The following is a 25,865-nucleotide window of genomic DNA, read 5'->3' on the forward strand; positions in this document are numbered from 1 at the left end:
AATTTGTAATGGACTGAGTGGGTGGGTTCAAGCTTTCAAGAAGTATTGAGATCTCTACTGTGGCCTCTACAGCCTGCAGACTTGACTTAAGCTATTCCTGACTCCTGTGTGGAACTGGCAATGATACGATGAGTTAGATCAAGAAAAAGGTCAGCATCTCACTGTGAGAGCTGTAGACTTGAAGAAAGTTGTAGCATACTTCCTCCTCGAGAAGCTGTTCTGGATCTGGCTATATTGTATTGCTGTCACCAGCTCTATAACCTTCATTTTTGAGGCAAGTTCTCAAGGTGGTAGGAATGGTTCTGTGGAGGAAATCTTTCTAGGTTCAGGCCTGGGCATGAGAGAGAAACTACATTAGGCACATTGGTGAATGACATTTGTCAGGCCTGGATGAGTGGAGTATCCCCCCCTGCCCCAGTGATTTTTGGCATCTCAGCTGACTTAAGAAACATTTACTGTGGTATCTTGGATCAACTGTGAGAATGCAGTTGCCGCAGCGGTGAAATGCACTTACCTTCATTACCGGTTCGGGACTGTGAGTGTGTGCGCCTCTTCTGCGCATGCGCAGAGGGTCAGAAACGGGATGTAGTGATGTCTTGGCAGGTGGGCGGAGTCTCCCACCGCTGGCGCTACCGGTTCGCGCAAGTCGGATAGATCCGGCCAGATTTCACCACTGAGTTGGGTGCACTGCTGCAATAGTTCCTTATTGATAGGTTGGTTCAATCAGTAGATGTGGATATTGGGTCAAAGTCTATTCACTTAAGGTTGCCACAGGGATCAATGCTTCCCACCATACTTTTTAATGTCAGTGTGAAAGACAATGCTAGGTGGAGATCATCCTGGAGAAAATTTATATCATCTCTAAGAGTCTAACCAACTAGAAGGCACATAATCAATTAATGAAGTCACTGATTGTAAGTTCAGGTTGAGGACCAGCAATGCGTTGATGATGCCCAGTTATGCATCATCACTCTGGACCAAACCAGCAACACTGTTAATCAGGTCCAATGTTTGCATATTCATTATAGTTGTCAGCCCATGTTGTCTCTTAAGTATTACCAATTTTTGTCATTTTTGTCATTTTATTAAATTTGTATACCGCCCTACTCCCGAAGGACTCAGGGCGGTGAACAGCTATAAATAAAACATATAGATACAAAATTTAAAATAGAAATAAAACTAATTAAATAAATTTGGCTGAGACATTTTAAAACCCCAATAAATTAAAACCAAATTTAAAATTCCATTTAAAAAGAGGAAAAGTTTAGGTCAGGCCAGCTTGATGGAATAAAAACGTCTTAAGCGCGCGACGGAAGGTACGCAGATCCGGAATCCTCCGTATCTCCGGTGGGAGCTCGTTCCAGATCGTAGGTGCCCCCACAGAGAAGGCTCACCTCCTGGGGGCCGCCAGTCGACATTGTTTGGCCAACGGCACCCGGAGGAGCCCCTCTCTATGGGAGCGTACTGGTCGGTGGGAGGCTATTGGTGGCAGCAGGCGGTCCTGTAAATAGCCAGGTCCTAAGCCATGGAGCGCTCTGAAGGTGATAACCAAGACCTTGAAGCGCACTCGGAAGACCACCGGGAGCCAGTGCAGCTCGCGCAGGAGAGGCGTTACATGGGAGCGCCACGTCGCTCCCATCACCACCCGCGCGGCCGCACTCTGCGCCAGTTGGAGCCTCCGAGTGCTCCTCAAGGGGAGCCCCATGTAGAGAGCGTTACAATAGTCCAAACGGGAGGTGATGAGGGCATGAGTGACCATGTGTAACGAGTCCCGATCCAGAAAGGGACGCAACTGGCGAATCAGGCGGACCTGATGAAAAATCCTCCCGGTCACGGCCGTCAAGTGCTCTTCTAAAGACAGCCGTGAATCCAGGAGGACACCCAAGTTGCGAACCCTCTCCGTGGGGGCCAATGCTTCGCCCCCAATAGTCAGCGATGGCACCAGCTGACTATATCGGGACGTCGGAAACCACAGCCACTCGGTCTTGGATGGGTTGAGCCTGAGCCTGTTTCTCCCCATCCAGATCCGTACGGCCTCCAGACACCGGGACATCACTTCAAGGGCATCGTTGGGGTGATCTGGGGTGGAGATGTACAGCTGGGTGTCACCAATGAGAGAAGTCTACTAGCCATGGCTACTGCTGGATAAGCAGATAAAAACTATGACAGGGAAGAATTTTGCAGGAATGGGAGTAATTAATACATGCTTTATCATTGTTCACTTGGACTACTACAGTGCATTCGATGTGGGTTTGCCTCTGAAGACTACTTGGAAACTACAGTTGGTATAGAATGTTTAGCCCCACTTATTTGCTGATGTTCATCACTAAGAACAAAGCATATCTCCATTATGTATCCTTTATTGGTTGGCAGGTTTTTATGTGTATTTCAAAGTGTATGGAACCGAAGGATTTGCAGGACTACTTTAATTCATTCTTTCCAAGATAAACCTTTGGTGATTCTTAATTTTTATGAATTTCAGAGGGGGCTAAAGCAATGATGTTTATTTCTTATGGTCCTGTTATTTGCAATACAATCTCCCTATAGAAATCAGCTTGGCTCCATCATTGGCTCATTTCCGGTGCAAATAGAGTTCTTTATGAGAGCTTTAGGTGACAGATGGATAATATGGTTGTCATAATGATGCTCCAGTTTCAGATTAATATTAATAACTAATATTAATAACTAATATTCTGCTTGTACTTTCCATTAGATTTTATTTATTTATTTTTTGCTTTAATTTATATGCCACCCTTCTCCGGAGACTCAGGGCGGCCTACAATGCGTAAAGCAATAGCCTTCATACTTTTGTATATTTATACAAAGTCAGCTTATTGCCCCCACAATCTGGGTCCTCATTTCACCTACTTTTGAAAGGATGGAAGGCTGAATCAACCTTGAGCCTGGTGAGATTTGAATTTTGGTTTACTATATTTTATTAGATTTGTATTGTACTTTTCACTCCCAAGATGTTTCCAAAATACAGACTAATACGCACATACACACTGAACTTGAGAAAAATTAGCATTTTCTATTGCTATGCTAGTTCTGTGGGCACTAACATCTCTATTAAATTTTTGAAACATGCTTTCTACAGGATTTCCATGGATGATTTTGACTTTTCAATTTACAACAATTGGTACCAGAATTTTCAAGGCGATGGCTAAGGACTTGTGCCCAATTTTACAACCTTTCTGCCATAATTGTTAATAAAATCTCTGCATTTGTTAATGAATCATGTAACTGTAAAGCGAATTTGGCTTCCCTCTATCCAGCTGGGAAGATGGCAAATGGCAGTCACGTGACTTCAAGATGCTACAACCACATAAAACACTAGTTGCCTAGTGCCCAAATTTTGATCAAGTGGCCATGAGTTGCTGCAACACTTGTAAGTGCAAGGACTGACTACAAATCACCTTTTTCAACGCCGTTGTAACTTGCCAAACTGATGGTTATAAGTTGAGGACTACCTTAAATTTACTTACTAATTTTACTTGTTTTTAGTTTTGTAGTTTACAGTAAAAGCAAACACAAAAATGAGTTTAGTAGTCTGCATACCAAGTTAAATAAAACAAACGCTAATGATTTGAAAACTAAATAATTCACTGAATAACTTGGCACTTTAATGAATATTTATCACTATTAACTGTCTGGTAAATCATTCCTATCTGCTATTACTTTTCATCCTCTTTGAATCATAAAAACACTGGAAACCTTGAAAGGCTTTTTAAAAATAGCATACAGCCAGTCAAATACTCTGGAGAAAAATAAGCCTTTATTGAAAAAATAAATAATCATCTAAAAGGAAATAAAATGTAAAATATGATAAATTTTAACAAAGATTTTAAAACCTCAAATATTTTTCTACTTAAATATGCGATTTATATCTCCACTGAAAGTAAACTATCTAAAAAAAAAAATGATTCTCAAAAGACACCCTCATTTGTTTGATATGTAAATAACTTTGTGTTTCTCAATTGTATGAATGTCATGTTCCAACTGTTTCATGTCTGTTTCCAGCTTTTCTTTGTAAAGCTTCTTCGGTAATGTATCTATTTCTACTGAAAGATTTTGGAAAGCCTGATGTACCTCCTCCCAGTTCGTTTTGAGACCCTACATGGAAAAGAAGAAAAGAAGAATTAGAATGTGGTAAAGCAGTATTTCTCACACTGGGCGACTTTAAGATATGTGGACTTTGACCCTCCAAATTCTGGGAGGAAATCTTAAAATGGGCCTGTTTGAGAATCACTGCAGTAATGTGTATTTAAAAATGCACAAAGGCTGTAATCTATATTCTCAGGGAAGGATGTACTATTCATTTCTCTGTTAAATGCTAAAAACAGTACCTTTTTCCAGGTTTCCATGTGGCCTGAAAAAAAGAGATGTTGGTAATAAGAGTTGTATTAATGCAGTGTTTCCAAACCTTGACAACTTTAAGATATGCGGATCTCAACTCCCAGAATTCCCCAGCCAGCATGGGAAAATCATTCCTGACTGACGAATTCAGGAGTTGAAGTCCACATATAGTTGCCAGGTTGGGAAACATTGCATTAATAAAAAAAATATTTTTTTTTAATGAAGTTGCACATTTTTTCACAGAAGCCTAAATACAGCTTACTTTAATAAATAGCACAGAAGTACTATGTTTGCATCAAACATTTTAAAAATGCATTTATCATTTTAGATAGTCTCTGAAAAGGAGAAAAAGAGAGATAATGAATGAGAATGATTTAGATGTGGGAATAGAAGGGAAATTCATTAAATTTGCAGACGATACCAAGCTGGTAGTAATAGCCAACACTTTAGAAGACAGGCTCAAGATACAGAAGGACCTCAACAAACTTGAACACTCCTCCCTATATAACAAAATGAAATTCAATGGTGAGAAAAGTTTTACATTTAGGCAAGAAAAACCAAAGGCATAGGTATAGGTACCTGGATCAATAGTAGTAACTGATCTTGGAGTCCTAATGGACAATCATTTAAATATGAGCCAGCAATGTAATGCAGCTGCCAAAAAAGCCAATGCAGTCCTAGACTGCATTAGACTGCATTACCAAAGGGATAGAATCAAGTTCATGAAGTGTTAGTACCACTTTATAATGCTTTGGTAAGACCATATTTTAAATTTTGTGTCCAGTTTTGGTAACTACAATATTGAAAATATATTGAGACTCTACAAAGAATGCTGAGAAGAGCAACAAAGATTATTAGAGGACTAGAGGCTAAAACCATGAAGAATGGTTGCAAGAATTGGGAATGTCTAATTTAATGACAAGAAGGATTAGGGCAGTGTTGGCAAACCTTTCCAGCACCAAGTGTCAAAATGGGAGCATGCGTGCACCCGCATGCCAAGAATCAGAACAGCAGCTGAAATCAGAAGCGTGTCAATGAAGCTGTCAAGAGTTTCTTGCAAAAATCAAATCCAGAAGTTCACACACATACACTCTCTCTCTCTCTCTCTCTCTCTCTCTCTCTCTCTCTCTCTCTCTCTCTCTCTCTCTCTCTCTCTCTCTCTCTCTCTCTCTCACACACACACACACACACACACACACACACACACACACAGAGGTTTCAGTTTCGTTTCTCAGCACAGCACTCAGAAGCTGTAGACTTAAGGCAAGCCCTGGCTGCAGTCTGTCTCAGCTCCCAATTGTCTGACTTAGTTGCTATGCCTATTCATTGGCTGACCTTGTTACCATGTCTTCCCAGTCATGAATATTGTGACAGAAACGCCCTCCAGCCCACCACTGAGAACAAACCAGTGCAGCCCGCCCCCCCCGGCACTTCTGCCAAGGGAGTGCGACCACTTCCTGGCTGGCGCGCCTCTTACCCCAGCACCAGAAAGATGTTCTGTTGTGACCCAGGCCCACATAGTTGATATTAAATGCAAAACAGTTCCAAAAAACAAACAGATTTTATTAAAAATCTGAGAATTAACTCATTCTCAACATATACTAAATTAAATGAAAGCAAAGTCCTCAAAACACCAATCCTTAGTTTATCTCTGACCTTGGGATAACTAGGCAAACTGCCAAAGGCTTTTCTTAGCAACAGTTCAGAAACAGAAGAAATAACTACAGCCAAACAAGAAGCACTTCTCTCAATGGTTGTTTTCCAGGAAAGAGGCCAAGAGCCGTTGCTGATCTTTTAAGCCTTATGGGAGGGGCCAATAATCTCTTAGCCCTACATCTGAGTCATCCTCTCTGCTTTAGCTGCTCCTGCCTTCTAGCAGCTCTTCTCATACGTGCAGTAGGAACAGGCTCCTCCTGTTCCTCTGCCTCTCTACTGTCAGCCTCTGGAGGCTCCTAAGTCCGCACATCAGTCCCTGATGGCCCTGGCCATCTCTGCGTCCGGCGCAGAGCCCTCATCCGGGCTTCCCCAGCCTCCAGGACTGGCCCATGTTCTTCCTCAGCCTCATCGCTGTCCGACTCCGCTGCCAGCTCCGCAGGCTGCTGGAGGACCACAACACGTTCCTCCTGTGTGGACTCAGCTTCTGCACAGCCCCACCGCCCCAGAAGAATGGCTTCTTTTGCGGCCCCAGCCCTCCAACCTGCGGCACCAACACGAGTCCATGGACTGGAATGCCTAGCCAGCTCAGGCGTCCCAAAAGAGCAGCAGCAGCAATGGCAGCCACAGGGTGAGGGACAGGAGCGACCGGCTGACCCCCACAGCCACTCCCCTGCTGGCGTGCCGGGCCCTTGGCAGCATCTCCATCCGTGAGGAGCTGCGCTCTCCTCCGGTCCTCCTAGGGCAGCTTGCCTCCCTGATGGCGGCTCCTCCTCCAGCATCCCGGGGCTGAGGAGGCAGTGGTGATTCTTGCGCTGCCACTTCTGGACGGGATGCTGGAGGAGCTGCCGTCAGGGAGGCGAGCTGCCCCAGGAGAGCTGGAGGAGAGCACACCTCCTCACACATGGAGACACCACTGAGGACCCGGCTCGCCGGCAGGGGGGCAGCTGCGGGGGCTGGCAGTTGTTCCTGCTCCTTGCCCTGCAGCTGCTGCTGCTTCTCTTCTGGGGTGCCTGAATGGACGGTGTCAGTTCAGCAGGCTTGAGGGCTGGGGTTGCACAAGAAGCCCACTTGGGCGGGGAGGGAGGGAAGCCCCAGCCCGCCCTTCCTGGCTGACAGCCCTGCTCCCCTAGGAAGTGACCACTGGGATCCCCACTCCGCATCTTTGGGCATGTGAGCCATCGCCTGTTGCTCTTCCGTGTTCCGGCGTGACAGCCAGCTAGTTTTCACGTGCACGGGAACATCTGAAACCAGAAGAGCAGCTGCCTGGTGTGTATGTATATGCCTGGAAGATGATCTTCTGGTTTCCGCATGTGCATGCGCACCAGCCAGCTGGTCTTCGCTTGTGTGTGCGCACCAAAAACCTTTGGACCAGGTAGCCAGCGCACATGTGTGCACCGGAAACCAGAAGATCATCATCCCCATGCGCAAATGTGCACCAGGCAGCTGCTCTTCCAGTTTCTGGCGCTCTCATGCACATGAAAACCAGCTGGCTAGCACACCGGAACCTGGAAGACCAACGGGTAACAGCTCCATGTGCCCGAAGAGATGGCACTGCATGCCACTTCTGGCACACGTGCCATAGGTTCGCCATCATGGGACTAGGCTAACATGATATGTTCCAATATCTAAGGTTTCTATAAAGAAGAGGGGATCAATCTATTCTCTAAAGCACATGTAGGCAGAAGATTTCCTGAGAGTTAGAACAATTGATCAGTGGAATACTTTGTCTCCAGAAGTTGTGAGTGCTCCAACATTGGAGGCTGTTAAGAAGAGATTGCACAATGATTTTTCTGAAATGGTATAGGGTTTCTATTTGAGCAGGGGGTTGGACTAGAAGAATCTCCAAGGTTCCTTTCAATCCTGTTATTCTGTTATATATGTATATATAGATCAGCAAATTGTAATCTAACTATACTAACCCTACAAATTTATCTGTAAACTTCATTGAATAAAGCAGGATTAAATTCTGACCAAAGATGCATGATGTTCCATAGCACAATAGTATTTTCCCTTATGTTCTTAAGTAAAAAAAAACAAAAAAAGATTACAGATTATTCGTAAAATTGGGCAAAAACAGTGGCCTACAAAATGTGCATAAAATGAATAGTTTAAAGGCAAATCATTCCGTTTTCCAAATTGACATGGTAACACTCTTACCTGCTTGGCATTTATCGGAACATAACAACATAAAACAATTCTAGAGCTCCATCTAGCGAAACTATATCCATCTCAGTTGCAGTATTTCTCAAGTCACGTACCTCTAAAAGGGTTTCCCTCTCTTCCTCTGTGAGCCGTTTCATGGCTTTTTGTCTGAGAGTCTCCCTGACATAGACATCATATTCTTCCTGAGCTTTTTTTGTATCTTCATTTCGCTTTATTACATATTTTGGAATCACTCCATAGTCCTATAAGAAAAGTATGTTTTACAACTGTTCATAAAAAGCATACAGTTTCCATATGTTGTACATCTCTTTCATTTTGGACTACGAATGCCAATTCAATCCATTTCAGTGAACCTGTGAATAACAAACTTAAGTTTTCAAAGTGAGATCAGCCTGTGTAGTCATAACAGTAGAGTTGGCATCCCCTAAAAACAAATTGGTTAACTACACTATTCATATTGAGCTATTTGGTCATGATAGAAATCAAAATAATTTCAGTGGTTCCTGGTGAATTACACAATGCAATCCTCTGCATACTTATTGAAAAGTAAACTTAACTGATTTCAATGAGTTTCAGAATAAACATGGACAGAATTTCACAGTCAAAATCTGTTTCAGGGTGTACAAACATACCAGCTGTACAGGTAGTCCTTGATTTACCACAATAGGGAGTAGAATTTTCACTGTTAACTAAGGCAAGTATTAAATGAGTCTTGTCCAATTTTACAATCTTTTTTTTGCCACAGTTGCCAAGCGAATCACTGCAATTAATCACACAGTCATTAAATGAATTTGACTTCCCCAACTAATCTTGCTTGTCGGAAGCCACCTGGGATGGATACAAATAGTAATCACATGATCCTGGGATGCTGGCAATTGTTATAAATACATGCCAGTTGTCAAGTGCCTGAATTTTGATCATCTGACTCTTGGAATGATGTGATAATCCTAAATGCGTGGCCCAGTTGCAAGTCATTTCTTTCAGTGCTGTGGTAACTTCAAACGGTCACTATACCAATTGTTGTAAGGGCTACCTATATTTTTCAGCTCCATTTTTTTTTTTTGCAACTGTACAAACCTACCTTTTTCTTGAGATATTTTGGAACAAGACCTGAAGTTTCCAGAAGAAATCTATCTCCTTGCCTTCTGTCTACATAAACTGGTAGTGGTTTCTTGGGCACTGCCACGATAGCATTACTTGCATTTGTATTTATGAAATTTCTTGTACACTGAACTCCCATTATTGGATGATCTGTTCTTTTGGGCACACTTAGTTCCAGTGCTTTTTTACTGCGTTGATCTTTTTTTTCTTTTCCGGAAAAATAAAAATCCACAAAATTGAATTTAGACATTTTCCAATATTATAATTTTTAAAAATTTTCATTTTTTTAAAAAAAAAAGACTCATTAAAATGAAACTTATAAATTTAAATTTATCAATAAATGGCACATAAATGTACTAAGCATTTCTTCTTTAATCTACCATGCTATTTTTCCCTGCTGCTCCTTATTTTGCAGCTGTGTGCAGTATAATATATTTCTTCGGAAAGGAGCCTACTTGGTCAGAAACACAAGGAAATACTCATTTCATTTTTTGGATATTTTGTAACCAGTCACACCAATTATGGAAGCCATATTTTTCTTACAAAACATGACAACCTTAAGAATTGATCCCAACATTCTAAATTTTTACTGCTTACTCTTAGCGTGGTACAATACCTCTAGAATTGAATTTTCTCTTCTAACATATTGTAAGACCAGGCTTTTGGAATTTCTCTTGAAAAGCATTTAGAGTAGATTGCTTCTTTCCCCCTTCCTACTTTGTGAGGAAGACTGACTGACTAATAGGGTTGTGCACCACGTTGTTTTGATGTCCAAACTGTGCTTCAGAATGAACTGGAATGCAAATATAGCAGCTGTTTGGAACACTTAACTACATTACTGTAGTCATTTAATCATTTTACAGATTTTCCCTTCAACATTCATAAGAAAAGGAACATACCACTCCTACATATTAAATAATAAAATACAAAATTAATATTGTAAAATGCCTTCAAATATTCTTATGTCGCAAACATACTTGGTAACTTTGGTTCTTTTGAATGTTTCTGAAGGAAGTTTTTTGGAGAGGGCACTTGGACTTTTGGGGGTCCAATTGTTTTCCATGGTGATTTACTTTGCTGCATTGCACGTTTCACATATGGTCTAAATGCTGATACAAAACTTTAATAAAGAGAGGGAGAAAATGGACAAAAAAGTTAAAGTCAGCAGAAGATAGAGATTCCATTATTCCATAGATAATTGTATTGCTGAATATTGTGCTTTTAAATATTCTTATAAACAAATTTGAAAAGTTCAAAATGATTCTGATAATGTGGTTCTGAATTTATTTTTGTTTAAAAACAATGATTATGTATTTTATAATTCACATATATTAAATGGTAGAGGAAAAATAAGAAAAATGGCCATTGCTTTTTAAACTTTAATGCCATGATTTGTTGAGTTAACATCAAATTTTATTTATAATTAATTTCCCTCCCAGATTGCAATACCTTTATTCAGCTTCAAGAAGGGGAAAGGTAGTTAATTGATTTTTAATATTGATTTCCCTTTAATTAAAAAAAATACATCCAACAGGTAGTTTACTCTCAGTAACCTCAGTAACCTAACCTAACCACAGGATTCCAAAGTGATATCAACACTATAGGGATTATTGCCTATCCTCCATTTAACAAGCTCCAGCATCACAATTCCTAAAACAGAAATACTACTCTCTTGGCACGGAAGTTGAACCCGTATATTTAAACATGGTCTACTACAGCTGGTTGAATTCATAGCTATAATTTGCTAAACTATAAAATCTGGTTTATAAACAATAGCTAGGTTAAATATCACAGTTATGTTGCCTATGAAAGAAGTTCCAGTAACTTGGTTGGTTTGCTGTAAGCCAAAGCCAAGCAAATCACATTACGCTGCATATAACCAGTCTATATCAGGGGTCTCAAACTCAATTTCATTGAGGGCCGCTGTCAGGGTTCCAAGTAACACACCCAGCAGAAGTAAAATTCCAGGGCAGGCATTTTCTTCAAAGTTCCATTTTATTAGAGGTGTCATATTGGCACATCTGAGAAAACCCGAATCTGAAAGGCCTCCAGGTTTTCCCCACCCAAATCAAAGTCAAAAGTCCTTTCCGCTGCACCCACATATCCATCACATGGTCCAATCATGTCCTTGTCCCAACTGGAATTGCTTCCCAGTCACGCCTCTCCAGGTGCAGGCTGAACATCCTTGACTTCCAGGGAAAAGAATGTTGTTATGGCTATACACCCTGTCTCCATCCACCACCCCTCCTGTTTCCCACAGCATGCCCATCTACAAGTGTGGCAGCCCTGAAGATTCAAAGTAAAAGATGGCCTCCAGGGAGGATAGCCGCATTAGGGTTGTGTATGAACTCGGGGGCTGGAATGGGCATGGCCAGGATGGGTGTGGCTTGACATCACTCATGTTGGGGGCAATTGTGATGGCCCAAGTGCTCTGCCAGCAAAAGTAGGCTGCCGAGCTCTGTTTTCACTGGCAGAGGGCTGCAGGAGGCCATTGCAGCCGAAAACGGAGCCTGGGAGGGCTGTGCACTGCCCACCCGAGCTCCATTTTCACTGGCAGAGGCACCATGGGCCGGTACTTCCCTGTTTCCAGGGTAGACTCATGGGCAAAATCTAAGCACCCCACGGGCCGAATCTGGCCCGCCGGCCTTGAGTTTGATACCCCTGCTCTATATTTTGTGTTATTATAAATTGCCCAGAGAACATCACTCACTGAAGATATTTATTTACTTATTTAGTGTATGGCATAGAACAGAGTTCCCCAACCTTTCTGATTTTACAAATCGGTGGGAGGGGGAGAGGGGATGGTTCTGCATGAACGATGACAAGCGTTTGCAGAAGTGCAGCTCCATTTGCATAAGCAGCGTGTACGGGTACCTGTCTCTCGTACAAATGGAGCATGCATGCATCTGCTTTTCTGCTGCTTGCGCAAGTGGGGATGTATGTGCATGCACACATACTTGCCCACCATTTTCATGGCCCAGTTGCAAAAAGCTCACAGTCCACTAGTGGGCCGCAGCCTAGAGGTTGGGGACCCCTGGCATAGAACACATGGACAACAATAATAAAATTATATAGAAGGAGTACATAATGCTATGGTAGGCATATGATGGAGATATGTAATCAATTTTGTAAATTTTAAGGAAATAAAAAAAGATATACTATAGGTAAATTTTTAAATATCTTGGTTCATAAGAATAGAAGTATTCAATATATTAATATCTAGACCACTTATCCAATTAAGCACAGTATTTGTCAGTTGGAAAAAGACTGCTTTTCCATCTGTATAAGATCTCAAATGGCAGCTAGTCACTATATGATCAAGTATCTGTCAAGGATCATCACATTCAGGGGAAGATACTCTGCCCCATTTAAACGGAGTGTCTTGGCAGATGCTGTGCAGGTGTAGATCCTACTCAGATTTTCCAGCATTGGTGGGTGGCATCGAAACCTGCTAATTTTTGTGTTGGGTCAAATATATTTTTTCTGGAAGACATGCGTGCATAGAGAAAAATGCTTTTCCTTCACTGGCCAATTGGCTCTTTATATAGAGAGCCAGTCTGGTCTAGTGATCAAGACACCAGGCTAGAAAATGGGAGATTGTGAGTTCAAGTCCTGCCTTAGTCATGAAAGCTAGCGGAGTAACTTTGGGCCAATTATTCTCTTTCAGCTCAGCCCACCTCACAGGGTTGTTGAGTATAGGAGTAGGAAGGTGTATTGGATATATTTGCCACCCTGAATTATTTGTAAATATACTAAAGGCAAAATACAGATAAACAAGAAAGACAAGTGTTGAGATATAAATGATACTGCTAGTTCATGTTCTTTTTTTAAGACAACCACAATAATGTCTGATTTATAATGCCCTTGCCATTTACCTAATCCAAGCTAATAGTCAGCAAATGGCTGTAGGAGTAACAGGCAATTGCCACTCATGTTACCCTGACACTATTTATAATTCCTCTCATTGTTTGTTTGCCTATATCCCGTTGATGGTATATTGAAAGCTTTATTCCAACTCATAACAGAACACGGAATCAGAATTGTTGCTATCCCTTCTATTGATCCCAACTGTACATCTGTCTCCAGAATTAGTGCTGCCAGGGTAGAGAAACTTGACCTGCCTCCGAGATTCATCGCATGAGAGGAGATCAACCAGTTTCATCATTAGCAGCATAGCGGCAGCTTGTGGAAAATCAAATTAAATGACACATTGACAGGAATTCTCCATATCTGGAGCAACACTTGTTCAAGCTGCTGACAGAACTATTTAGTATAAGAGACCTGACAGACAGGTTGACTCCTGGAATTTATTCCTGAAGTCACCAAGAGGAAATAAAGTAGCACAGCTTTTTATGAAAGTTGCATTCTGCTGGAGTTGTTTATTACTTCAGAGTAACATTGCAAAAGAAATAATGTATCAAACTCATATTACCAAAATTTCAGATCTCTATGAAATAAAGAAACAAAAGTTTTTAAAAAGTTGAAATTTGCATGTTGTATAAACATAATACATAGTGTAATATTACAATTTTCATTCAGACATCTTTTGGACTGTTTATTCCCAGATTCAAAAAGAATTTATTTGAGGTGTATAGGCAGCAGCCTTCCTCTATTTTTTTCCAATAAGTATATAAGACTGATTTAAAAGGAGCAGGTGCAAACAGTCTTCCCTACTTTTGCAGATAAAGGAGACATGTAGGTATTGGTATATTAGCAGTACTAACCTATTAAGTGGTGGAAGATCCTATATTCAGTTTCTTCCTATATAAAAAGTAATACTTAACATGTGTCTTAAAAAAAAGCATACCGGTGATTATTAAATGCAAAACATGTCAGAACAGCAGCCAGGGGAAAGATTCTTGTTCCCATACCTAGGCTTCTCTGTTATCCGAGACTTCTCCACAATCTGAGGTAGAAGATTGTAAATGCTCTCCTCCATGACCATAGCTGTCATCGTAACAGGCCTACAAATAAATTATTTAAGTTGCTTAGCTATTAAGGAAGCTATCTGTCATATTTTCTCTCATAATCATGTCATTTTTTATCACTCTTCCCATGCATACTCAAACATTCTGACTTTCCTTCAGATTTTCTCTTTCATATTTTTCATTTTCTGTCCTTCACTATCATCCATGCCATGCGCTCAAAAGCCCGATTGGGCTTATTATCAGGGGATGTCTTATTTTGGGGGAAACAGGGTACATACCTTTTGCCAACCAGTGGCTCTCCATATAGTTAAGTAGATGTGACAGCTTACTAACTTATTAAACAGAAAACCATACTCTTGATATTGATTGAGAAGCCTAAGGGAGATTTACCCAGCACACCCAAGATGAAACGTCTTTGGGATAAATTTGACTAATCATATTATCTTGCCAAGTATCAAACTTCATTTTTCTATACATCTGATGCAGATCATTCAGCTTATATTTATGAATAGGGATCACCTGAATAAGCAGTAAAAGACTGTGGAGACGGAGAGGCACAATTCAGTGGTTTCTAGTTTAAAGTACCTCAAGACCTCTATTTGTTCCAAGGTTCTGGAAAGCTACTCACCATCCAAACACACATCCCAAGATACTGTCATCTGAGTCACTAAAGGAATGTTTTATATATTCAAATCAAAGTGAAGAGGTAATATTGCATTCAAATTATATCACTGAACTAGGGCAGGAGTCTAACTGAAGTCAGGACTCTGAAATTCACAGGGGATCTTAGAAAAACCATTGCCGGCATTCACACACCATGTTAAGATATGGTTCTTTGAACCAAAGCAGTTTCTGTTTTACCACTTCAGACAACACTTTATATCAGCTAGCATGGCTTAACAAACCACAATTACATTCATAAGATACAATCCAAAACAAGCAAACCATTTTATGACTTAGCATGTTATATGAACCCAGCCATGCTCTCTCTCTCTCTCTCTCCCATCTTTACAAGATTGTTAGGGCAGAAAAGAGGAAAAGTAGAAATCTCACACCACCACCTGAAGGAAAGATGAAGTACGCATGTAATAAATTAATTCCAAAAATTAATAGTGTCTTCTTCACTACTTCAGACTACCTGCTTACCTGTTCCAAAAATATTTTTCTCCAATCTATTTTTTTCCTCCTCTCTCCTCCCACCCTTCCCGTCTCTTCTAGGGCTTTTTCTTCGAAGGTATTCGAATTCTTCCTCATTCAGAGAATGAGTTTTACAGGAGCAGCAACAAGCCCACTGTTTGGTTGCCCCTAGAAACTACTGCTTGGTAACACATTTGTGTAGAACGGGGGACCGGCTTTATGACATCACTTCCGGAATCATAACGAACAATGGGTAGCCGAATGGGGCGGAGCACAGAGCTCGATGGAACGGTGCGCAAGCGCGATAAGAGAGTTAGCGGGGAGAACGCCTACGATGATAGATAGGAAGGAGTTCGGTGGATCTTCGAACGAGGTCGGAGTGGAAGTGTGCGCATGCGTAATAGTACGTATCTGGTTCTTGGAGGGGAGGGGAGAGTCTTCATGGAAAAATTCTGCCTTGGAAAATATTCTTGCTTAGCTTTTCCGTCTGAATTTGGGAGACATGCAGATCTTTCCTTATTCCCTATGAATAGAATCCATAGCCATTTAATGACCGAGTGGGAATCATGCAGGGAGAAGCGCTTTGGCGGCCCTTTAGATGATGCAAAAATTCATTTCCCAACAGCTTCAGCCTGTATAGAGAATAGGGAGGGATGCTGGGAATTGTAGTTCAACAGTAAATGGAGGTTTGCGAGTTTCGTGTATGGAAACATACATGGAAGAGGAAGTCGTTTTTTATTTGATTTGGTTCCTAATCCACTATATAAAATTGGACTGGCCCGAATCGGAAAAGTACCAGCAGGGGCATTTCCTTAGTATGTTATAACGGGCAAAGAGCTGTTTGAATGCTTCAGGAGGGTCATAAGAAATTGTCCATCAGATGCTCCTAAAATCAGATAACTCCAGCAAATATGTTAAAGATGATGGGAATTATAACCAGAATATTCTTAAAATCACAGTTTCCTCATCTCCTGCTTAAAGAATCTAGCACTCCAAACTTTTGTGAAAAATTCAACTGTAGAAATTGAATCCTAATTCTAGACGCTCAAATCGTTTGTCTATAGATGAATTATTCTACAATAATATGCATCAGAACTGTGATTGGTATTTCCACCCTCATTAATCTTTATGTTGCCATGTCCTTTACTGAGACTCCCTTACTTTGCAATTTGGAAACGCTTTGGAGTGATGTACTGTATTATCTACTAAGAACGGGAAAAAATTACTATAAAGCCACCAATAGGTACAGATTGGATTCATATATTGCTAAGCCATAATGTCGTTTGCTTGGATTAGTACAATCAATTCACATGATTTTTTTCATTTATTACTTCCTTGACTAAGCCTTCAAGTTTAGCTCATGTTCATGGTAGAGATCTCATGTAGGCTTTCTACTTAGATGCTTATAGACAAGCTCTCTTCCCTTCTGAGCAGTCATTTTCAATTTATAAATGAAAACCCAACTCATGAGATTATTGGTTTGTCCAATCAAGGGCAATCCTCTATCAATATTATCTGTGTCTAGCTGGCATATTGTGTACAGTAGAACCTCTGGTCACGAATGCTTCTGACCAAGACCAAATTGGGTTGCGACCAAAGTTATGGAACGAATTATGGTCGTGACCAGAGGTTCTGCTATATATACCAATATATCCACCTTCATAAAGACATGATAAAATTAGACTTATTGTTTGCTTTTGTATCATTGGGATTATATCAGAGAATTCTTTTGATGAGTGTGTGTGTGTAGGGCATCAATTCTATTTATTCAAAGTCTAAATATGGAATCATTTTATGAGATAGTTAAAGAGGCACTTTTTTGACACTAGTGAGTCTGTACACAATACTATGGCTTAACATGATACGTGACTCCAGCCATTATATTCCAGATTAATAGATTAACAGATAAACGTCCATTAACAGAAGCAGTAGAGGACTCTCAATATGGAATTTAATGTGAACACAGATATCAAATTTCAACTTCGGCAACTTTTAGTAAAGAGTATATGATACTAGTATTATACACTCTGTTACTATAAATGTTGGATCTATTGTGAGCCGAACAAGAACAAATTGCAACTGACAGGGTTACATTCCAAATAGAGATGAAAACTTAATTTCCATGGTCATATTAACCAAGTGGAAAATTGCCAAGAACTGCTCACAAGAGAAGGCAGATCTACCCCATAGTTTTCTTTTGTACATAAATGCAGATATCATTTATAAAATACTAACATGTATTGCTTGTAGTTTTAACCTCGAGGATTAAACTAGATGAAGAATTTCTTTCACTATCTACTTCCGTTATCAAGGCATTTGAAATAAAATATCTCTCCTTTTTTTCAGGTATGTATGCAATTATTCAAAAACCTGCTTATGATTTAGAATTATGTAAAGCTGTTCTTTTTTTAATGATATTAAACTCCAATATAGTTTTGTTGCTCATTTGAGATTTTTTATTGCTATCACGCACATTAGACAATCTAAATTACAAATTAGTTAATCAATAGAAATTACATTAAGAAATAAGTAGCAATATCATTTAGACATATACCACTTCAAAGTGCTTTACAGCCCTCTCTAAGCGGTTTACAGAGTCAACATATTGCCCTGTCAACCTGAGTCCTCATTTTATCAACCTTGGAAGGATGGAAGGCTGAGTCAACCTTGAGTTGGTGAGAATCAAATTGCTGGCAATTGGCAGAATTAGCCTGCAGTACTGTATTCTAACCAATGCTCTTGATGAATCTAAAGCAGGGTCATCAAACTCGTATTGTCACAGCGCCGACACATGATGTATCGTGAGTTTTCCCCTCTTCAGGCGTGGGCGTGGCCAGGTGTGACGCATCTGGTTTTTGGGCTGTGAGATTGCCACCCTTGATTGTAATTGTACATTATAATTTAAAAAGCTAAATATGGACAGGTGTTCTAATACTTGTATAGAAGATCACTAGAAAATCTTGGGCTATTTAAAAGGCTGAGAAATAAAAAAATCATCCCAGAAGAAGACAGTAGCAACCTCTTCTATATTTTTATTATATGTCATCAAATTGGAGTGCAACCAAAAATATATATATATATGTTATACCCTCACATCCCATTACTATGGAATGAAGTCATTTCAGTAACCATTGTGACCAATATATCCTCCAAATGTCATTTCCATTCTTGCCAGTCTGTATGGTGATGTTAACTTAAAATCATATTTAATTGTTCCAAATAAAATAGTGCCTTCCCTCTTCTTACACAATACCCTGCAGTGTGAACAACTTAGGACGTTTTGGTAATGAAGGTGATAATGATATTGTAAGGATTGGGAGTTTCCCTGCTACTGTGCTTGCCTAAGTTTTCTATAGGTACACTGTCTTTTACTATAGTTCTATTCATTTTGACTAGGGATGTAAGAGAGACCAAACACCTAGCTTATGAAGTTCTTTGGCAAGTGAATATGTCTCTTGGAAGATGATGCTTCCTACATATCTTTGAGTCTTCCAAAGATTAATACATCCAAGTCAATAAAAAAATCTTACTTGATAGATTGGTGAAGATTAGGAGGGACACTACATGAAACAAGTAGCAGTCCTGTTCTCAGCCTCCTTTTTCTTCCCTCAGTTAAGTCTATTGATGTGTTAGAAGACAGATTTTTTTCCCAAAAAATGCACACACATAAAAATATTGGTCTATCTTCTGAGTCAAGAGAGAGATTAAACACTTTAGTGAGGGTTAGACCTTATAACCAGATCTGATCTGATCTTGCCATAGGACTATCATCCCCGAACTTTGTTGTCCAGTGACAAAACAAACAACATTCCTGACTTGCTGGTTGGGAAAAATATAAGGGAAATGGAAGGGAATGCTGTTGAACTGCATACAAATCCATCTGAATTAATAGGTCATTTTTTGTTGTTGTTCTGGCTTTACCATAAGACTATTGATCTCCCACAAATGAAACAAGAACAATTAAATTTTGCATCTGTTAACTGGTATTAAATGTGAGAGGAAGAGTGTGAAGGAGTTTTATCCCAATACATTGTTTGTTGTTTACCAATACAGTTTTCTTGGAATATCAGTAATTCTGAAGCAAAAGAAAAAAATCTGGTTAGTTGGTTGGTGGGACATACTGTATTTTTCGGAGTATAAGACACTCCAGGCTATAAGACGCCACTACATTTTTTGGTGAGGAAAACAAGAAAAAGAAATCTGCCTCTGCCTCCAGCAATTTAGCCTCATTGCAGCAAACAGCAAACAGCCTGCTTCACTTTCGTTTTCGTTTTCAGCATAGCTTGATTAGCACAAGAAAAAAAAATCTGCTCCCAGCAATTTACCTCCTTGCAGCAAGCAGCAGAGATCCATGCAGCAATAGGCAATAGCAATCCTTGCAGCCTGAAACAGCTGAGAGTCGTGAGACTGAGCCAAGGACAATCAACTTGTGCTAATTAGGCTGTGCTGAAGCTGAAATGGGCTGTTTCTTCTTGCTGCTTGCTACAAGGAGGTAAATTGCTGGGAGGCAGAGGCCAAAAGGTAGGGGCCAGAGGGTAGGCCGGGCTACATTTGGTGTATAAGACGCACCCAAATTTTCACCCCCTTTTACAGACTTACACAGACTTCAGAGGATAATTAAAACTGCAGAAAAAATAATTACTACCAATCTGCCTTCCATTGAGGACCTGTATACTGCACGAGTCAAAAAGAGGGCTGTGACAATATTTACAGACCCCTCACATCCTGGACGTAAACTGTTTCAACTCCTATCCTCAAAACGACACTATAGAGCACTGCACACCAGAACAACTAGACACAAGAACAGTTTTTTCCCGAATGCCATCACTCTGCTAAACAAATAATTCCCTCAACACTGTCAAACTAGTTACTAAGTCTGCATTACTATTAATCTTCTCATCGTTCCTGTCACCCATCTCCTCCCACTTATGACTCTATGACTGTAACCTTGTTGTTGGTATCCTTAAGATTTATATTGACTGTTTCCCTATGACTATCATTAAGTGTTGTACCTTATGATTCTTGATGCATGTATCTTTTCTTTTATGTACACCGAGAGCGTATGCACCAAGACAAAGTCCTTGTGTGTCCAATCACACTTGGCCAATAAAGAATTTTATTCTATTCTATTTTATTGATTTTAGCAGGAACCTAATTTTGCATGGATCTACCCTTTGTAACATCGGATTGGGCATTGAATTACATGGTGGTTTGATCTAACTAACACTTAATGATTAGTCCATGATTTCTGAGGCAGTAAATAATTTCAAAACACTTTCATGACCAAAATAAAGTTATTTCTTTCTTTTTTTTAAATTTTAGTGAGTTTTGCAGTGCGAAAAGCAATCCTACCCAGTGCAGTGGGAAATTCCAATGGTAATGGTCTTGGAGAATCCATAATCTATTTTAGTTTTATGTAGCAGGGAAGCATAGCATTCTCAACTGTTTTATTTTTTATTTTTATGAAATTGCTTCCCCTAGATTTTAAAGGGATGGTGTTTTTCTGTTTCTTCCAGAACTGGTGCAGATCGACTGCTGTTGGAGAGCAATTGGCTCGCCACAAGATGCCTCTGTCTCTCCATAACTAATACCAGTGTGAAAAAGTCACTGCTGTAAATATTTCTTTGGTGGCTAAGAATGAAAAACTGAGATTGCATCTTCCCTTTCAAATATTTCTCTCTCCTTGTCCTTGGGAAAGAAAATGTGATGCAAAAATAAATTTTATCATTTTTTTTAGATCTGTAACCTTTTCATTGTATTTACTGCAGAAAGCTAACATGATGTCCTTTGTAGAGATAGTGTCCATATATATATACCTTGCAGGTTCACAGAATTGCAGAGTCGTGTTTTTTAAAAAAAGGTAGCAATGTGTTATTTCTGAATTTATTTCCTTTAATTTTGAAAACAAAGTAATACGGGTTATTTAGCTTCCTGAATGTTGCTTAATAGCCTGTGCTGTTTGTTTTGCAATTCATGCTGATGCAGTTGTTGATTTCCCTGAGCAAACAAACGAATGCACTCTTGGCAACACAGACATTTATCAGAGCTAGAGAGACCTGCTCCATGTTTGTTAATTCATGCTCTCTGGAGAGCATTTGCTAATGTGGCATTTATTCTGGTTCATCTAGATGAAGTGTGAAGCAGTCAACAGGTAACTGGTTCCTGCATGAAAGCAATTCACAGATACCAGTTGGGGGTGTGTAAGATTGCCATCTATCAACAAAGAAGAATACTAGAAAAACCCAGTGGTAAGTTGGGGCGACACATTCATTTAAGCAAAATTATTCTTTGCCTTGCAGATTAATTTTAAAACTAAAAAATTATATGAAGGGGTTTTGTATTAATATATCAAGTGCACGCTATTTTCATTAAAATCACTGAAACGTTAAGTATAAAATTCCGCGGAAATGGGATTTGAATTTTTGGGTTTTGTTTTAAAGAAAAAAGTTTCTGTATAATGCTTAATTTATTGTAATCGATGGTCCCATTATATAGGTTTGCTAAGCTATGACAGTTAGCTTTTAAATTGACCTTTCCTTATGTTCAAGAGCAATAGTTTACTGTGCCATATGGGTGATGGTATATAATGTAGTTTCTAAAAGTTAGCTTGGAGGGTTAACTTGGAGGGCTTCTAAACAGTGGTTTAGAAGCCACTGAGGAATTTTTATTGATTTTGAGAACATTATCTGCTGATGTCAGTGTTGCTTTTGAACATTCATCCTAATACTTAAAATGTTATTGCTAGTTTTATTCTGTTTTAGCTGGTGGGTTTTACCATAGTAGTTAAGCTATGCCACATATATAAATTTTTACAAAGTTCTTTTTATATGAGACTGTCATAAGTGGCTGTTTTTCAAAGTAGAAATGTTGCAGCATATGAATGTTTGTCTTTCTGGGCAGATTTCAAAAGAGAAAGCTGTCAACTGATTGACCTCTTTGTCATTCAAAGAAATTTGAACTGATCATGTTTCAAACTATGTGTGATCTTGTTCAAAATCAGGCTTTTCTAAGATAGGAAATGAGCTGTCAGAAATGTCTAGCAATCATTTTAAATGTAACTCAAGTATGTATTTATTCTTTCCTTTAAAGCATTTTTTTCCCTTTTGGTGGAATTAGAACTTGAAAAAGATGCTACGTCTAAGCTGGCAGAGTCATCCAAAGTTACTATGTCACTGCATGGTTTCTGATCTGTATTTGAAGTTGTTTCTCTCAAGAAGCTTCACCATGACCTGGAAAGCATGGACCTTCATGCAGTCTCTTGTTGGAAATAAGAACATTGTTTTGATGGGGCCTCCAGGTGCTGGAAAAACAACAGTAGGAAAAATACTAGGTCAGAAGCTGGACTCTTGTTTCATAGATGTGGACGATGATGTTCTTGAACCAACCTGGAATATGACTGTCGCAGAAAAATTAAAGAGCATTGGAAATGAACAGTTTATAGAAGAAGAGGGAAAAGCCCTGTTAAACCTTTCAGCATCTGGAAGTGTAGTGTCCCTTTCCGGATCTAACCCAATGAATACTGCTAGCATGGAGCACATGAAGAAAAATGGAATAGTGGTATATCTGGATGTACCCACAGAAAGCATAATGGATCGTTTGAAATTAATGAAGGTGGATCGTATTGTGGGACAGGGTCAAGAAACATCATTAGGAGACATTATTAAGTTCAGGAAGCAATTTTATAAAAAGTGGTACGATGTCCGTGTTCTCTGCGAAAATGGGATTACAGCAGAGAATGTAGCAGACAAAGTGCTTCTCGCTGTTAAGAGGTATCAAAATTCTGAACTGGAATGCTTCATTTCCACCCGTGCCATTAAGGAAGACAAATCAAGGAGTTTTATAAAATATTTCAGTGATGTTCTTATTGAAGGTCTGGCCCCAGATGGTGGGCTCTTTGTTCCTGAGTTGGGACTTCCAAAATTTACTGGTGGAGAATGGCAACATTTATTAGGAGCAACTTACACAGAAAGAGCTCAGATTATACTAGAAAGGTGTGTATCTCCTGATGATATTCCTGCTTCCAAATTGTGGGAAATGATTCAGATGGCATATGGACAAAATTTTATGTGTTCTAAAATTGCCCCAGTTAGACATCTGCAAGGGAATCAGTTCCTTTTGGAGCTGTTTCATGGACCAACGGCTTCATTTAAAGATTTGGCTTTACAGTTACTGCCCCATCTGTTTGCATACTGCATTCCCCGAAGCTGCAATTACTTGATCTTGGTAGCAACTTCTGGTGACACAGGAAGTGCAGTTCTAAATGGTTTTGGTCAACTTAAAGAGTCTGATAAACAAAGAATTGCTGTGATCACATTCTTTCCTCATGATGGAGTTAGCCAAATACAGAAATTCCACATGATCAGCTGCCAAGAAGTCAACACAAAAGCCATAGGCGTCCAGGCTGATTTTGATTTTTGCCAGACTGCCATCAAACAAATGTTTACCAATTCAGATTTTACTGGCTTTCTCACAATGGAATATGGAACAGCGTTAAGTGCTGCAAATTCTATCAACTGGGCACGCTTGCTTCCCCAGGTGGTTTATCATGCATCAGCTTATCTGAACCTTATTGAACAAGGTGTTATTTCGTTTGGGAGCCCCGTAGATGTCTGCATTCCCACAGGTAACTTTGGCAACATACTAGCTGCGATTTATGCAAAAAACATGGGGATCCCTATTCGGAAATGTATCTGTGCTTCCAATCAAAACAATGCCTTGACTTCATTTTTAAAAACAGGCTTGTATGATTTACAAGGAAGGCAATTAATGCCAAGCTTGTCACCAGCAATAGACATTTTGAAGTCTTCCAACCTTGAACGTTATTTACACCTGATTGCTAATGGTGATGGACAGCTAGTGACACAGTTACTTCTCAGTCTGGAAAACCATCAGTGCTTTCAGTTGCCGGAAAAGCTCCTGCAAAAGCTTCAACAGGATTTAGTGGCTGATTGGTGCTCTGAGGAAGACTGCCTGGGTGCCATACACTCTGTGTACAACACCACAGGGTACATTCTAGATCCACACACAGCTGTTGCCAAAGTGGTTGCAGATCGACTTCAAGACAAAACTTGCCCCGTTATCATTTCTTCTACTGCTCATTATTCTAAGTTTGCACCTGCTATTCTACAGGCACTGAGGATTGGGGAAATAAAACAGACTCCATTAAGCCAGCTTCAGTTGTTAAACTCATATAACCCTTTGCCTCCAGTCCATGGGGGCCTATTAGAGATGCTGAGAAAGAATGAAAAACCAAAGTATGAGATTTGTGCTGCTAACGTCAATGTCCTTATGGAACACGTGGAAGGCTTAATACAAAATCACTTCATAAAGGTTTTCTAACTGCAAGATGCTTGGTGGTGATGACCAGGTGTCCTGTTTTTGATTTTCTCATGGCTCTGTATGTTTTAATAAATGCTTAGTAGACACAATTAACTTTAGTGAATATTTACAGTGACAAATGCCAAATACAATAGAATCAAAACAAGTATAACTGAAAAAAAGAGAAGACGTCATATTCCCAAAGGAGAAATTGTTTGGAAGAAAAATAAATCCGAATGGAAAATATTGTTCAGGGCCTGCTGAGAGGATTACTACGTAGAACACATTTGAGAATTATGAAGGGGGGTGGGGTTGTGAGACTAATAATAGAGGATGATAAAGTCATAACTGCTTTCTCCTGGTTACCATTTCATCTTCCAGAACTGGAGGTCTAAGCATGGATATTTAACCATTGTACCTCTACATCTGTGGCATAGTGTTTCTGAATTTTAACAAGTTTAAGATGAATAGACTTCAATCCCCAGAATTCCTAGCCAGCATGCGGACTGGGAAATTCTGGGAATTAAAGTCCCTGCAAATTAAAGTTGATGAGGTTGAGAAATACTGCTGGGTTCATAGATAGCATTTAGCCATACTTTGTTTTAACTCTAGTTTATGGAAAAGTCATAATGGTGTGGTTCACCCAAAAAAGTACACCTTTCAAGTAACAATGGTTGAATTCACGTATCCCGCTAATGTGAAAACAGGTTTAATTTTGCTTTTGAGTAGAGTAGAGCTTGGTATTTGCTCAATTTTCTGAGCCTGCAGAGGTCATGTAAGAATATGGTGTAATATGGACCCTCAAAATTGTGCAAAGGGCTCTGTGCTCTTGCATGGTTTCTGGAGCTTTTGAAATCGTGTGAAAAAAATAATCCATTCTTGCATGATTTTCAGAGGATCCAGAGATAGCATGACTTCCAAGGAATCCAGAGAACGTCACAAGCAGACCACATTCTCATGTGGCCTCTGCAGCAAATTTCCGGTAGCGGAAATTTTGAGTAGTTCGGAGATCCGGTAGTAAAAATTCTGCTGGCCTGCCCCCATCTATTCTCTGCCTCCCAAATCCCAGCTGATCAGGAGGAAATGGGGATTTTGCAGTAACCTTCCCCCAGAGGGGGAATGGAGTGGGAATGGAGATTTTATAGTATCCTTCCCCTGCCACGCCCACCAAGCCATGCCACGCCCACCAAGCCACACCCACAGAAC

The 25,865-nt window shown here is 39.9% G+C and overlaps 3 protein-coding genes across 6 annotated transcripts; 2 read left to right on the forward strand and 1 right to left on the reverse strand.

The window, feature by feature from the left end:
• Positions 1–3,756: 3,756 nt before the first annotated feature.
• Positions 3,757–15,386, reverse strand: ENKUR (enkurin, TRPC channel interacting protein). Of its 2 annotated transcripts, none has more exons than XM_034401887.3 (6): positions 15,351–15,386; positions 14,148–14,240; positions 10,254–10,396; positions 9,257–9,483; positions 8,271–8,417; positions 3,757–4,113 (listed from the first exon to the last, which is right to left on the reverse strand). In XM_034401887.3, exons 2-6 carry the CDS (start codon positions 14,228–14,230, stop codon positions 3,940–3,942), a joined length of 774 nt encoding a protein of 257 aa, XP_034257778.2. In that variant the 5' UTR covers positions 14,231–14,240; positions 15,351–15,386; the 3' UTR covers positions 3,757–3,939. The 2 variants fall into 2 exon arrangements, with proteins under 2 accessions (XP_034257778.2, XP_034257779.2); XM_034401888.3 differs by having other exon boundaries at positions 14,084–14,240.
• Positions 15,387–15,562: 176 nt separating this feature from the next.
• Positions 15,563–21,489, forward strand: LOC117655251 (uncharacterized). 2 transcript variants are annotated; one of them, XM_060684239.2, is made up of 5 exons: positions 15,563–15,744; positions 17,592–17,687; positions 20,664–20,717; positions 20,858–20,953; positions 21,470–21,489. In XM_060684239.2, the coding sequence occupies exons 1-4, from the start codon at positions 15,735–15,737 to the stop codon at positions 20,923–20,925; spliced, it is 228 nt and encodes a 75-aa protein (XP_060540222.2). In that variant the 5' UTR covers positions 15,563–15,734; the 3' UTR covers positions 20,926–20,953; positions 21,470–21,489. The 2 variants fall into 2 exon arrangements, 1 of the variants encoding a protein (XP_060540222.2); XR_015734073.1 differs by lacking the exons at positions 20,664–20,717; positions 21,470–21,489.
• THNSL1 (threonine synthase like 1) lies at positions 21,469–24,769 on the forward strand. Of its 2 annotated transcripts, none has more exons than XM_087892863.1 (2): positions 21,469–21,589; positions 22,458–24,769. In XM_087892863.1, exon 2 carries the CDS (start codon positions 22,470–22,472, stop codon positions 24,678–24,680), a length of 2,211 nt encoding a protein of 736 aa, XP_087748989.1. In that variant the 5' UTR covers positions 21,469–21,589; positions 22,458–22,469; the 3' UTR covers positions 24,681–24,769. The 2 variants fall into 2 exon arrangements, with proteins under 2 accessions (XP_087748989.1, XP_087748988.1); XM_087892862.1 differs by having other exon boundaries at positions 21,470–21,589; positions 22,431–24,769.
• The last annotated feature ends 1,096 nt before the right edge of the window (positions 24,770–25,865 follow it).

This window comes from Pantherophis guttatus, chromosome 4 (assembly GCF_059756535.1).
Source record: "Pantherophis guttatus breed Tessera chromosome 4, ASM5975653v1, whole genome shotgun sequence".
NCBI classification, from domain to species: domain Eukaryota; kingdom Metazoa; phylum Chordata; class Lepidosauria; order Squamata; family Colubridae; genus Pantherophis; species Pantherophis guttatus.

Excerpts from the sequence above, each read along its gene's own strand:
- ENKUR (XM_034401887.3), bottom strand. The coding sequence starts at position 14,230 with ATGACAGCTATGGTCATGGAGGAGAGCATTTACAATCTTCTACCTCAG. Across the intron at positions 10,397-14,147 it reads CGGATAACAGAGAAGCCTAG|TTTTGTATCAGCATTTAGAC; the intron begins GTATGGGAACAA and ends TCTTTATTAAAG. Across the intron at positions 8,418-9,256 it reads CAAAATATCTCAAGAAAAAG|GACTATGGAGTGATTCCAAA; the intron begins GTAGGTTTGTAC and ends CTTTTCTTATAG.
- LOC117655251 (XM_060684239.2), top strand. Across the intron at positions 17,688-20,663 it reads ATATCTCTCCTTTTTTTCAG|TGAGTTTTGCAGTGCGAAAA; the intron begins GTATGTATGCAA and ends TTTAAATTTTAG. Across the intron at positions 20,718-20,857 it reads TGCAGTGGGAAATTCCAATG|AACTGGTGCAGATCGACTGC; the intron begins GTAATGGTCTTG and ends TGTTTCTTCCAG.
- THNSL1 (XM_087892863.1), top strand. The coding sequence starts at position 22,470 with ATGCTACGTCTAAGCTGGCAGAGTCATCCAAAGTTACTATGTCACTGC.